The sequence below is a fragment of the Falco naumanni genome, chromosome 12 (assembly GCF_017639655.2).
Source record: "Falco naumanni isolate bFalNau1 chromosome 12, bFalNau1.pat, whole genome shotgun sequence".
NCBI lineage: Eukaryota > Metazoa > Chordata > Aves > Falconiformes > Falconidae > Falco > Falco naumanni.
In genome coordinates this window covers 20112581-20127168 of record NC_054065.1, presented here as the reverse complement: position 1 = coordinate 20127168, position 14588 = coordinate 20112581, and the positions used below count along the sequence as shown (strand labels likewise).

General features: G+C 37.3%; 1 protein-coding gene across 2 annotated transcripts in view; it reads left to right on the top strand.

Annotated features, from left to right (window-relative positions):
* MTA3 (metastasis associated 1 family member 3) overlaps nt 1-14588 on the top strand; it is a 136698-nt gene that overhangs the window by 97250 nt on the left and 24860 nt on the right. For both annotated transcript variants that reach the window (XM_040612034.1, XM_040612033.1), the window contains exon 17: nt 10176-10207. In XM_040612034.1, the coding sequence (XP_040467968.1) occupies nt 10176-10207 (32 nt within the window). The remainder of the gene's footprint in view (nt 1-10175; nt 10208-14588) is intronic.

Below are 14588 nucleotides of genomic sequence, written 5' to 3'. Positions count from 1 at the left end.
GGCTTGCTTGGGCCTCTGCTCAGTGTGCAGCCCACCGTTACACAATAGGCAAGCAACATGCGTAGCAACACAAGCTATCGGTGGACCAAGGTGACAACCGCGTGACTTGGACTTGGAAGAAAAGACGATGACATTAGTAGCTGTAGTTTTAAATGCTGAATTTCCACTGTGATCCTTGAGTGTGAAATTCTGCAGGGATGGTCTGGTAGTTGCTGCATGGGAATGTGAATGAAGGCTGCTTCCCCCTGCCGCCAGTGCTGTCCATATGAGCTTTGAGTGATGAATGACTCTCACCTGGAAATAAAGATGATGTTACGTTTCTGCTGTAGAGAAGGCTGTAGCAATAAGTTCAAGATAAACTTTGTCCCTCGTTATGTCCCTATAAGGAGGCATGCTTGGAAGTCTTTAAAATTTTTCTTCTACTTAGTACAGACGTTCTCTTCAAAGTAAAACTTGTGTAAAACCAGTCATTGGCCAAAGAGATTTGTTCTTACCAGTCAGTCCGTTGTGTTGAGCCAGTTTGCACAGAATAACATCTAACTGGAAAAATTAGTATTGAGAACTGTAAGTCATTGCTTTAGGTTACTACTTCTGCTTACTTGTTTTCTGTGAAAAAGTAACTTACTGGAAGGCTATATCCTAAATAACTGAAATCTGTATTTTGTTTGCGTAAAAGTGGCTATTTTGGTCTTTAAAAAATGGCTATTTCAGTTCTTATCCTAGCCACTCTTTTTAATTAAAAGCCTGCAAAGTGTAAATAAAATGCAAAGAAAGAGCAACAAACCAGTATAATAATACTCAACAGGACAGGTCCTCGGTTGCTTTCAACTTAAAAAGGATTAACATTTGCCATTTAACTCCTTCTCTGCTTATTGGTAAAATACAAAATACACTTTTTTTTTTTGCCATAATTTATCCAGTTTCTCTTCAGTATACAGCAAAACCTCAGTGACCAGATAAACTAGGGAAATGGTGGTTTCTGTGTAATTGCACTGACCACGGTGCACTATTTGTGTAATGAAAGGTTTTTTTCAACCTCCAGAGTTTTTGTTTCCATAAATACACTAAAAAGCTTTTTTGGTTCCAAAAACGTTATTGATTTTTGCAGGGTTTATTGCATTGTAACAATTAACAGTATCCAGAAAGCCTGCTATGGAGATGATGATATATTCTGTCTTTCGATGCATGCTTTAATGAAATTAGCAAACAAAAAGGAGCACAGTGGGCTTATATTTAGTCTTATCTCGTGTTATTTTCATAATCTTAGTGTTATTGACATATAAATGTCTGCATGTTCAGGTTTGCTTTTTTCCAGCATTGTTAGAAATTTGTTGTGAAGAAACAATATAAATATGTTTACTTGAGGTACACATAATTTACAGTATTGAAGTAAATGTCACTGAGGCTTGTGCAAATATCTATTTAGATATGCATATTTGAAGTCAGTCTTACTGGCCAGGTGAGTTGAGTGCTGTATTTTGACAGAATTGGTTATTAACAGATTAATAATTATTGGCTCAGAAATAAGGCAGCGTAATATGGAAATGGTAATTCTTTCTGCCTGTGTGGAGGAGTGGGGGAAGGTTATGAGAAACATCATTCATATTTGGTTTAATGCTTTTAAGAGTAAATAAAGAACAACATTATTAGCATTTCTTACAGGAGTCTTATGTTGGTTTGAGTCTTGATTTTGCCCAATGTGGCACAAGTTTCCTTTTAATTTTTCCATGGATGCACCTCCAGCAAGAGTCTGGTGCAACCAGTAGAGGTGAGGGAGTCTGTCATTTCTGACTACTATTGCTCAATCTTTATCAAGAATGAGGGAGCTCATTCATCTCTTCATAAATGGTGGGTTTGTGCCCTGGGATCTTGCTATTAACCGATCTGCTGTCGGTCACTGGTGAGTGGGAGATGTAGTTGTATGCGTGAACCCATATATAAGGCACAGACATAAGTAAAATTGCACTGCTTAAGCACTGTGTATTGTGACTAGATAGGCAGAAGATCTTGTTGTTTGTGTCCTTTATTGTAGGAGGAAGAGTTTTTCTGGATGGTCTTAGAAAAGTGTTTTCCCTTTTATTTTCAAACAACAGCAAATCGCATGTGAAAAATGCCAGAAAGCTTTTTTCCATTCTGGAAAAAAAAAATCACAGTACTTTGGGGAGTTTTCATGTCATACGCATGCTGGTGCTTGTAACTGCTCTGAGATGCAGTATTTCTATTGCTGCTGAGAATAAAGTCAATGCAAAATATTTAAGTGGTTCTCAGCAGTGAAGGCAGTCTCTTGCAAATGGGAAAATTCCATCTTCAGAAAATCACAGTGTTGCAGAACATTACGTGTATCCAATTTTATGACTGGAGTTGATGATGGGAAGATTCAGGTGTGACTGTAAAGTGCTTTGTGGATGTTTTGAATCTGATCTTTAAATTAGTGTCTGGAATTATTCCGAGCAATTACTTTCACCCACAAGCTGCTTAACTGTGAGCATCCAAGTAGTCAAGTTTCACATCAGGCTATTGTTTTGGCAGGGTGAGTAATGATAATTTTTCTTGTAATATTAAGAAACGTCAGGTGGAGGTATTTTACATGCATATAATCTCAGGTAGCTGGCAGGCATTTCCTTACTGTTACCTGCATCAGAATCAGAATATCCACAGGATTTCCAAGATACTAACTTTGGTAGTGAGTTATACAAGTCAGTCTGTGTCCGTTGATACCATTTTTGTGACTTGTTCATGGCTGAGGAGACTCTGATCAACAGCCCTGATCCTCCTCCTCTCTTCCCCTGCCCAGACCTTTAATGCTGTATTTCAGGCTGAGATGTCCTGATGCCTTCAAGAGGATTCTTTCAACAGTCAAATTTCTGTTCCTGAATGTACTGAAGTTTGTAGCTGTATCTAAGAAAGAGACAGCAGTTTTGGGGTCTGTTTTCCCAGGAACCTGCACATTCTGGCACAGCAAGATGAGAAGGTGACATGAGCAATTGGCAAAGGGAGAATGACCTAAAAAAAAAGTCTCTTCTCTTTTAGATGCTATTTTGGTCAGTCCTTCTGTCTCTGCTTATGACTAATAGTATTGGCTATCGAGGAGGTAAGCAAGGAAGAAGGGCTTGTATTTCACTCCTCTTTTTCCATGGGGAAGATGAGGCTCTCCTTTGACAAACACATGAAAAATATAAGCAGCCAAACTGACAAGCAGGGAGACCGGAGCCTTTCCTGCCCCAAATTTTCTTGAAACAGAAAACAGTTCTAAGATGTGCTTCATCATAATTAGCTTCACGTAACCCTGTATGAAAGTACATTACAGAGAAGGTGTTTTCACTGTAGGACGGAATTTCATAGCAGAGAGTTGATTTTTCTCAAAGGTGTCTGATCGTTATCACAATACTATTTTTTGGTAGAGATGGAGACGTTGTACTGTGGTGGCAGGCTAGCAGCATGAAATGCATACCAAAAAACATCTGGCACTCCATTACTTCAAAAAATAAGATCTTAAATTTTCCTTTACATATTAATAAACTGTAAACCTACCTGAATTGATATAAACCTTACCTACCAGTGATTCTCAACTGAAGGAGAAGAAATGAGATGTGATAAACAAGCCATTCTGTAAATTCACTTCAGCCATTTCTTCTGTGCTGGAACACAAAGTGTGATTAATGCTGAATTGTGTATACCCACTCTTCACAGTAGTGAGAAACAAAAGTTATATATTGTTCCACAATAACTTTTTTTCTCTGAAATTTACTTTGGACATGTGCATTCTAGCTTTGGCCCTTGGTGTAACCAACAAATATTTAGAAATACTTGGCTACAGACCTCTTACTGAAATGTGTGTGCTCATACTGATGGAAATGTGAGCATGGAAAGCAGATCTCGCTGGAAAAAACAATGCTGTGTGAACTGTCATTTACTGGAGAAGCAAAGGACTATGAAAAGGGTGTTTATGACTCCTGGTTATTTCCCAATATACGTTATTTGGAGTGTTTATTTATGAAATGCTTTATGGTAAGAGCCTTGTCATGACTTCCTACACAAAGTCATTGAAGCCATCTTTGACCCTCAGACAACCTTTTTACCTTTGATTTTTGCAGCTTATACAAGAGTAGCCAGTTTCTATTTTCACTGTCCTGTTGGAAGCAATCATTTTAAATAATTGGTAGAAAACTACAATGTTCTAAAGCTTGCATTTTTGTGGTTAGTATATTCACTTGGTTTTGCAGAGGTACAAATGACAATACTGGAGATGATGAACTAGTGACAACTTCCAGAGCCAAATAATGTACCTGGAAAATGACACAGGCTGTAATTACCCCAGGGTGTTACTGCTGACATTGTCAGTCATTTGTAGAACTAAGCTACTACATCTCATACATTTCATATTTGCATGTCTCAAGCCTTTTTTTTTTTTTCCTATTTAGAAGTTTTTATTATAAAACAATGTTTTTCCTTCAGTTCCTTTACAATGAGTTGATGACTCCCCCGTCCCCACTATAGTCTTCATTCCTCCAGCCCCAGCAATGCAAATGACATTGTGACTTAACATGCAAAATAATCGACTAGGAAGAAAGTATTTTTGTCTGAAAAACAGAAATCTTTCCCCCCTCCCCCAAATTTCTTTAAGTTGAGAAAACGATATATTGTCTTGCAGTGATAAATGTTCAGTCATCATTTGCCTGCAATGAATTCACTTTACAATTATCTCCCAAGCATTTGAGGTTCTTTGATTACAAATAAAGGAACAGTCTTCCATTCTGTGTCTGAAAACTGCTCAAACTGCAGAGTATTTGTTCAGTCGGTAAATGTAAGCAGTGTGACTTCTTTATGTTGAATTTGGTCGCAGGGGGTCTTGGGAGGAGCAGAAGCATTCCTGCACACCAGTGTTTCCTTGAATTTCCTCTGAGGAGGAACTATTCCTAAGCATTAGCGTAGCATAGCACTGTGTTGTGCGTTTTTTAAATATGGACGGCGATTGCTTTTGTTTGCCAAAGTCAAAAGACAATTTCCATTCATCTGTTGTTCTCAGGTTTACTGTATATTGTGAAATGTGAGTTATTTCCAAGGGTGTACCTACACTAGGAACTTAATAGGGGATATTTTTTTTTTGTTTATTTCCTTTCTTTCAAAAATGTGCCTTTGGATTTGTGAAGCTTCTTTGCCTGCATTTGTTTCACAAAAAGCACAAAACTAGAATTGCATTCATGCTTTGATGCAGCACTTTGAGTGTGCCATACATCGCTCATTTTGTTGTGCTGAGGGAATGAATGCTTAGGAGAAGATAAGCACTGTATCTCTGCGTTCAGGGTGTAACACGTGCTTCTGATAACTCGGGCAACAGCAGGGGTTAGAAGGAGCAAGCTGTGTGGAATCAGAGGTGGAGGAAAAGGCACTTGATGCTGAACTACCCCATTCCTGCTGCTGAATCAGTGTTTTTTTTTTTTTTATATACAGGTAATGTACAGGCATGAAATTGCATTAACACTGGCTTTTCTAATTGGCAGAATAAATCAGCTCATAAACCAGCAAACAATAAGAACAACACTGTAATTAAGTTAACGTTAAAAACGCAATGCAGATAACCAGAACCTAATTCCTGGAATCACTACTTTCCCCTAGTATTATTTTAAAGAATTAAAGTTGCAGAAAGAGAGTCCTGTCTGCTGGATAACAGGGTTAGCAGCGTATTACCTCATGAATTACGTGTTCTGGATTCAAGATCTGCAGTTCATACTTAAAGTGCTTCTGTGTATGATTACTGTCAAGTAGGCTGATTATTTTTTGTAAGCTGTGATTGCAGAGCAATAGTTCTTAATAATTTTAGTACATAATGCAGTAGGAAAGACACATTCAGAAAATGCTTAGGCAGTTAACTGCAAAGACCCTGCACCTGGGGATAATGCTTTGTGATAATTTTGAATGTTTTTGTGGATTTTGCTTTTCTTGTCTGTATATTGTTTCTCCAGTGTTACAAATTTCTGTCTCGGTAAACTAAAGGTCTTCCTCAAATTAAGTCGAGCTCATTTTTTGTGTGATTATAAGATTATTTTTTTGTTGTTGTAACAATAATACTTTTGAAGTAACACTTAATGGTACTTGTTCCATTGCTGCAAACTGGTAGGAAAAAAACAATTACGTTTGGTTACTTAAAATGTTCATAACCCAAGTGGAGAAGAAATAATGAAACTGTCTCACTTTCTCAGCTTATTTCATAAGGTGGTCTAGTCTGGGTGAAAAAGTTCTTTCCTGTAGTCTTATGCACTGTAATAATCTCGGAGTGTTACTAGGATTAAACACTGCTGCTGTTGCCTGTCTGACTTTTTCATATGCTTAAATGACATTATCTTCAAGCATATTTATTCTGGAAGGTTTAGACAAAGGGCACCTTTCACCCACTGGTATTGCTGGTGACCCCATTAATATAAAAGGGAAAGATGAAGATCAGAGAACTAAGTTTCCTATCAGCAGAACTAAAGGATACCGTATATAAACATAAGTGAACAGCTGGAAAAGGACCGGAGCGTTATTAAGGATGTGATTTCTATCCTGGCTTGAAGAACTGTTAAGGAAAAAAAAAATAACATGTTGCTAGGGAACAATGTGTAAACTTGTAATAATTCTGCGGCTGGCACCATCCTTTAGCAGTGGACTTGTTCTGATTTAGTCTTAAATGGTTTTACAGTGGAAACTTTTATAGTCTCCTGGTGCCTGTAAAAAGGGAGAAACACTTGATTGGTCATTAAGTTTGGTAAAGCAACTTCTGATGTGAGGGAATTTCTCTTCGCAACTTATTTCTGTTTGAGTTCAGATATGTTGTGGAAAGAGCATATGAGCATCTTAGGGAGTTTCTGCCTTTATTTCTGCCAAATTCTCCACAATAATAAGCTTCTAAACATCTTCTCGGTACTGAAGTTGCTCTGTGATTTACTTGCATCACATTACCAAAACGCCCTGCTAGTGATTTTGTCTGACATTTCTGCTTAAAGTGGAGTAATTCACTTCATCGGCCATCAGGGGAGAACCATTCTGTATCCTGGAGTTTCCTTTCTACTGAAGAAGTACAAGTGCAGATTATTGCCTTGCACAAAATCATTTGCTGTAAGAATTCATTTATAAACCCTGTCCACTGATGGCAGTTTCAGTGTTGTTTGATCCCAATTATTTAAATTCCCTTAGGCATTCTAAAACCTGGCAGATAAAACTGAAAATCCATGCGTTGGTTTCTGTTGTGTTGAACACCAAGGCATTTGTGTTTTTTAAAGAAGCTCTGTTGTGCTCGAGCTGCACTGGAGGTTGCATTGGCGTGCAGACCTTTTGTAAAACGTGCCTCTGAGTGCTGCATGAGTGCCTTTTTAATTGGAAGCAAAGGCTTTCTTCCTTAGTTGCCCTAATTGAAAGCAAAGTTTTCCACAGAATTTGCTGGTGCATGTTCATGCATAAACATTGGTCAGAGTCCTGCCAAATCAGGGTGTAATTATTTTCTGAAAGAAACCGCTGTCGTCTCAGTCCTGAAATCTGAATATTTGGGTATCAGAGTATGTAAGAGTTTAAACTATGTAGCAATGGCACCTTAATTAGTGTTGTCTGCTAGAATTTTTTTGACTGTCTACTTATTAAACAGTTCTTTTCCCAGCGCTCTATTTATGCTTGAGTCTTTCTAAAAGGTGTTTGGCAACTTTGATAATAATTCAGTGTCTACAGCAGTAAAAGCTAAGAAAATGATGTGCAAAAACCAGATTTTTTTTATTGTATGATATAGCACAGGGATATTACTCTACAAATATAACAGATCTTTCTTCACTTCTTTGCTCGGTTTTATTAATAGATTATCAATATCCTGGAGTTAACAGAGTGCATTGCATTAAGGATGTCTGTGAAGTATTCTTCAAAAATACGCTGCTTAACAGCCTCCAGGTACATTCAGCTGTTCCTCAGTTCCCTTTAGGGAGATATTCTTTCTCTGTTGTCTGTGGAACTGAGAGGGTGACTGAGTATTTGGGGACAACTGTGGCTAAGCATAGTTTTTGTAGATTTGGCATGTAAAACTACGCCAAAAGCATAGCACCTCTGGGTAAGAGCGAAGCTTTTGTTATGGTAATGTGTGAGTAGAAAAAGTATGGATTTTTGGTTTTCACTTGGATCTTTTTGGAGGTGACTGGAAGTGCTGTGTAATGCATCTTCTCTATATTTCAAGAGAGAGGAAGCCTCATCCTTTTTGTTTAATCTGATAATTCTGCTTAAATTGAGGATTCCTCGGGACTGAGGATAGTTTGGCTTGTTTTCTTTCTGGGTAGTTGGGCTTATGAACGGTGTGAGTCCTTGTGTCAGGAGTTATTCAGGTGGTTATACCTCCGTGAATGCAGCCTCTGTGTTTTCTCAGGAACATTCAGATCCTGAGATGTTATTTCACTGGGATGTCAAAAAAATAAATACACTTGTAATAACAAAAATAGCCTTACTGTGAAGATAAGAATTGAACAGGGTTTAGAGTTCTTCACTCTACTGTTATCTTCTCTTACTTTATAACAGTGCCAAATATATTCAGTTATCAGGAAACAGTAGACTGTCACAGCATTTAATTTTTATACTACCAGTTTAAAACTTGCCTGGAGGACTGATGGCCTAAATGTATTTTTATGCATGATAATTCTTGTGCAAAAAAAATAAGAGAGGAAAAAGGGGCTGGGAGGGGAGGTCACAACTGAAATATCAGTAGCTTTAGGTGGGTTTTCACATCACAGAACCTTTATCAATGGGAAGTTATTGACAGCTGTATTGAGAGAGATACATTATTTTTTAAATTTGAGTCGATTAAGAATGAAGACTTGTACAAATGTAAACTAGATACAGGGATTGCTGCTGAATACTGGATTAAAGTTTCTAAACAGTTTAAGATGTTTAAAATGGTTTGTGTTTGTATCAGTGACTGAACTATGTGTTCAGACTGGTGGAGGTGACTGTTCAAAGTAAAAGAGAAACACCCATTTGAGCATGTAATTATCGTTTTTTCAGAAAGAGATGTGCAGCTGTTCTTTCTCGTGTCCTTTTAATCTCTTTAATACTATTTTTAACAATAACTAAACCCCTGGAGAATTCTTTGTGTAAGTGGTGCCAGTTGGGACCCCCATAAGAACTGCAATTTGGAACCAGGGCAAGAATAATTAAGCCACTGTAATTGTACGACTATCTCACTTGCAGAATTGAGATTCTGCTGAGTCAGTTCGTGCAGAATTGCATACATTTTACCCAGAATGCCATGTAGTGTTGTTAAATGTCTCTTCCAAAAGGAATCTGTGCTCTTATCACCAATGTGATATCTTACCCAAATTTTTGAGCAAGTCTGTGAGATCGCTGGTAGCATCATCTTGCATCTTATAGATCAGCAGTGAATTTTCCTTCAGTTTTTTTTAACTAATTAGGAGGATGTTTAGTTGCTGAAGTTATACTTTTTCGAAAAAAAATGTGGCTGCAATGTGACAACTGTAGCATTTTAAAGCCAAAGAGGGCGAGATCTCTTTCCTTAGGGGAAGAAAAAAGCAATTTAATTTGAAGAACAAAGTGAAGTCTATGTTAGCTATTGGCCTAATAGTGATTCCTCATCATTTTTATATAAATATAACTGTGAGTTCAGTTGACTGACTCCTGATTTATCATATAGGAAAGAATAATTAAAATTTCTGGATGTTACACTATGCAGTATACCTTATCAATTTCAAACTGAGAATCCATCTCAAAATTCACAGAAAAGTGATTGTCTGGTTTTATAAGCTTTTTCAGATGGAATTAGTAATGGAACTATGCTGACACAGTTTGCAATTTTTTCTGCAGAGCTAATCCTCTATGTTCAACGATGTCATATGTTAAAAGCACACTGAAAAAAACCCACTTTTTGAAACATGAGTTATGAATTAGTTCCATTTTTGTAGTTGCTTGCAGAAGAGGTTAATTAGGCAAAGAGAATGAGTGCAGTTAACAGCACACTATAGTGTGCCATGTATTTTCAGGACCAGTGATGATTCTCAAGCTCGTTTCATGAGAAATCTTTCCAATCTGCATTTCTGATATGTTCATTGTTGTAGCTGAACAGTAGCATCTTAGCCGTCGGGATGAGATCAGAGAACAGGGCTTTTCTGGGTTAAGACAGTACTCTAACATGCTGTATTACTTTTGTTTTCCAGAATCGTCCAGCCATACAACAAGAACAATAATGGTAAGTATGGAGAAGATTACAGGTATCAATCTATCTATAGATATGACTTTTCCTTTTGAAAACAAAGTGGATATGGTAGTATCCTAAGCCACTGGCATGTTGTTTTATAAAGTCCAGTAACACTGTACAGATAAAATGAGTTAGCCTGCTACAGCATTTCATGGGAAATCTTGGCAAAAAATGGGAGGTACCAGTGCTGTCAGTTTGAATAGGTGAAAAATCCAGTTACGATTCTTTGTGTTACATGTTTAAGTGGTTTTTGATTGTCAAATTAATGATGATAAAATCTCTTGTATTCTATATATATCACATGTTAGAGCATGTTTAAAATTCAAAACAATAGCTGAGTGATTTCTTGCATCGCTTCCTCTGAGTCTGCTTTCTGACTTTACCTTGAGTCTGATTTGTTTGGGTTCCAGAAATAGAGAAATTTTTAAATGGGTAGATACGTCTTCAGAAGTGAGATTTAAAAGTTTTATGTATAAAAATGTTGCGGACTTCGTGTCTATCTTGGGTTTTTATAGGTGAGAAATTTTATCAGTCTCTTTCTGTTTCAAACTCCTCATAAGTCAGAGAAGGACTGAACAAAAATTCACCTAAAGAAAACTTATCTCTGACTGGGAATGTTTCATGCCTGTCCTGTAGAAATCTGGGGAGAGGGTTATCCACTTCTGGAAAAAGACCAATTTTTGAGGCAAGTTTTGAAATTTTAGAATAAAATGCAACAAAACTTGATGTGAGCTTGCCTGTTTTCATTCCTACAGTTTTCAGGATGTCACTTCAAGTTTATTACCTCTTCTGAGTGTATAGCATTTGTGGGATGTATACATTCCCACACAGATACTTGAGTCATCAGGGGACAAAGGATAAATACAGTTCGTTGCCTTTATCATAAATAGTCATTAATAATCCAGTGCAGCTGGATAATAAATAGGTAAGGACTAGAGATCACAAAATTTCAAAATAGTAGAGATATGTCTGGAAAAAGACATTTCTGTTTTCTACTGGATGTGATATAGTTGTTTGTTTAGATAGACCCATTTCAAAATAAGATGCTCAGTTATTCGGGTGTATTCCTCTGCTATAAAATTCTGGAAGGGATTGAAAATTTTTTCAATATTTTTCCAATTCTGCATTGATTTCAAAAAGAGGTAGAGGTTAATGCTGAAGCTGGTAAAAAAGTCACTCTTTGTTTCCCTTTTTTTTTTCCTATCAGTTTTACTCTGAAGGTATCACATTTTGTCAGTCTCTCTTTTCCATTAATGCATCAAAACTGCTCTAAAAACTGACCCAAAGAAACAGGGATTTTGCCTATATAAATTTCTCCTTGCACCAAAACATGGCCAATCTTTAAAGAGAAAAGTTCCAAAATAACTTGAGTTTTTGAGGTTCCTGTGTTGTGAACCTCTCCCGACCTCTCTGCTGACAACACAAGCTAATGGTCTGCAGTCAGTGTGTAGGAATTGCCTATTGCACTTAATTAAATAAAAGTACAAGTAAAAATAAATATTGTTTAGTGTGAAAAGGTTATAACAATATGTCCACTCTTCTCTGCAATTAAAGCATAACTGTGTAACGGAATGAGTAATGCGTAATGGAAAATTTCTTACTCTCCAATGAGTAGGTAGAATATGTCAGTAAAGCCAGAAAATGTGCTGCTCCTTGCATTAGAAACAATATGAGATTATCTGTTCGATACAGACATAGTAAAGTAATGGTGTTGAGATCCATTTTTGAATCACTACTGCAATAAATAATTACCCTGAAATAAAGTCCCCTTTTTCTGACTGATTATGGTTATTTGTTATTATGTTATTATATTGTAACAGATAAAAAGTTAAAGCATGATCTTCAGTCAATGAGAATGTGAGAGGAATAACAGCAAATCTGTATACTGCCTCGGATGCTTTGAACTAAAAAGGCTTCTGTCTTACCAAGCTGAAGTATTTGAACTCCTTTTAAGTTGTATTTATAGGTGGTGAAATAACATAAGTAAGGCATTAAATCTGATCTGTTCTCTGAAGATTCAGATTTATGTTAAAATTGAAGCCAATGAGCAAGGAATAGACGTACTTTGCTAAGGAAAAAGAAATGCAGTTTCTCTAAAGAGCATTACAAGAAATCTTCTTCTGTATTGAAATACAGTGATGCCTCCCTAGTTTTCATTTCAGATTCTTTTTGTAAAAATAAAAGGCCAGAAAAAAATTTAAGGGTCTGCATAAGGGGAGGGAGAAGGAGGGGGCCTTCTGTGTTTTAACTAGAAAATTAATTCCCTTTTATTCTGTGGATAGATGCCTAAGTTAGTGTTTCATTACTAATTTACTGATTTATATAAATAAATACATCAAAGTGCTGCTATTAGAGACATGGTTTATTCAGAAGTTACATAGCTTTTTTGTAACTTCCATGAAATACAGAGGCTACGAACACTGTAGTGTTTTAGCCCAGATGCTTTGGGAAAGTATTGGGAGTGAGGAGCTGGGTGTTCTTTTGGTTTTCCCTTTCACAGAAAAATTACTGACTTGGATTTTCAGCATTACATCTATTCTAGGTGTTTTGTGAAAGGCTTGATAGCCAATCAGGAGATTCTAAAGTAATATTTGTGTTGACTATTTGGTTGATTCCTTGATTGTGATCTGTAGTTTGAAAATCTTTTTTTTAATAGCCTTCATGTTTCTTAAATTAAATTCCATACCTAAAATGAATGCATGCCTGCATGCTAGAATTAACGTTTGCGACTCCAAGCTGTGTGAAGACTGTGTTTTTTAATTTTTGCATTCATCTGAAATCTCTATGGGTAAGTAAACTAAACCAGCCCCAAACCTTGATGCATATTAGAAGTATAACGCTAATGCCTTTGCAAAGAAAACCACTTCAGGCATGGCAAAACAGGGTCGATACCCAATTTAAGCTTGACATAATTCTACACTTGTTTTACACTGTATCCTGAATGGTTAGATCAATAGAAAATATATTGAGCCAGTTAATATGGATTATTACAGTCATCTCAGCATGTCTGATTTCATCTAGTAATTTTCTTTCTCTCAGTGTAGTGAGCTGCTTTTGCTGTGCTTGATTTGACTTGATTTTTTGTTTAAAGATGTGACAAAAAAAATTAAAATGCTAATTTAAGCCAATTTTTTGTTCTTTGAAAGGATGGGGCAAAACGTTAGCAATCATAAATTCAAGTTCATTTAGAATTTTATGACAATCCAATTAAATGTTCTTTCAGCCACAGCATAAACATTCACCATTACTTTTGACATTATAGTGCCTGTTGATGTTATGTATTTATTTTAAAGCTGGATGTCTTCAGAATCTTCAGTGGCTTTTAATGAAGAAATGGCTGGCCACTTATATGCCAGTAAATGCTGAGAAACTTATAGACAGAAACCTCGAGTGTGATTTGGGATCTGAGTCTGGGTTTTGAATTGGTACAAGTTGGCTTTCTGACGTGCATCTTAATACCCTTGTGCTTGAAGTTCCTCTGGAGCTAGTGAGGATAGGAGATTTACCCTCCATAATAAAAATGCTGTATTAAGTTGCCCCTTTAATATAAGGTGTGCGTGGAGTATCTTTGTAGGTGTCTTTGAAATAGTATCCAAACTTTGCTGGGCCGGTGGCTGCCACTACAGCACCTGTCATGTGTAGAGTGATGCTACACGGGTAACTCCAGGCGCAGCAAAGCCTTTTGCTAGTGCACCTTGTGTTGAGAGGCCTGGATTTACAGTTAAGCAACTCATTGCATTAGTAACTTTGTGCTGCTGCTTCCAGAAAGTTTGACAGAGGGAAACACAGTTCTTATGCCACTTCTTTCTTCGTGAAAGGGACAATTGCATTCACTGAACACTGGAGGTGTCTCAGTGGCCCACTGGGAAAGGAATGTTTGTGTATGCAGCTGGGCAATCCGTGCCCCTGCCAGGGGAGTTTGATGAGCAGCACTCGCAAGCAGCTCTCAAAAATGAAGCTGTGCACCGGTCTGTGAGAGAAGCACCCAAGAACGGTTCCCCCAGAGAAATGTTGTAGCAGGGGACAGGTGGAGCTGAGAAGACATTATAACAAATGGTTCTTGCATAAACTCCTCCTTGTTGAAGACCTTGAAAAGATTGCTTTTGGTCCCAGGGCTCGCTGAGGATGTGTCTGTCTGCAGCATGGAGACCTTCTGTTCAGCAAGTGAAACTCTTCCCAGAGATAACTCTCTGCTGACTTTTTTTGTATTTTGTGTTCTTTATTGGATGTAACATTGCCTGAGCCGGAGCTTCCTTAGCCTTGCGAGGTTTTTTAAGTGCATTCAAAGATAGGTTTTCTCGTTACATCTTTTGGGCATGGAAAGATTTTGTCCTGGATGTGCAAGAGATCTCAGTGATCATACCCGGACTGA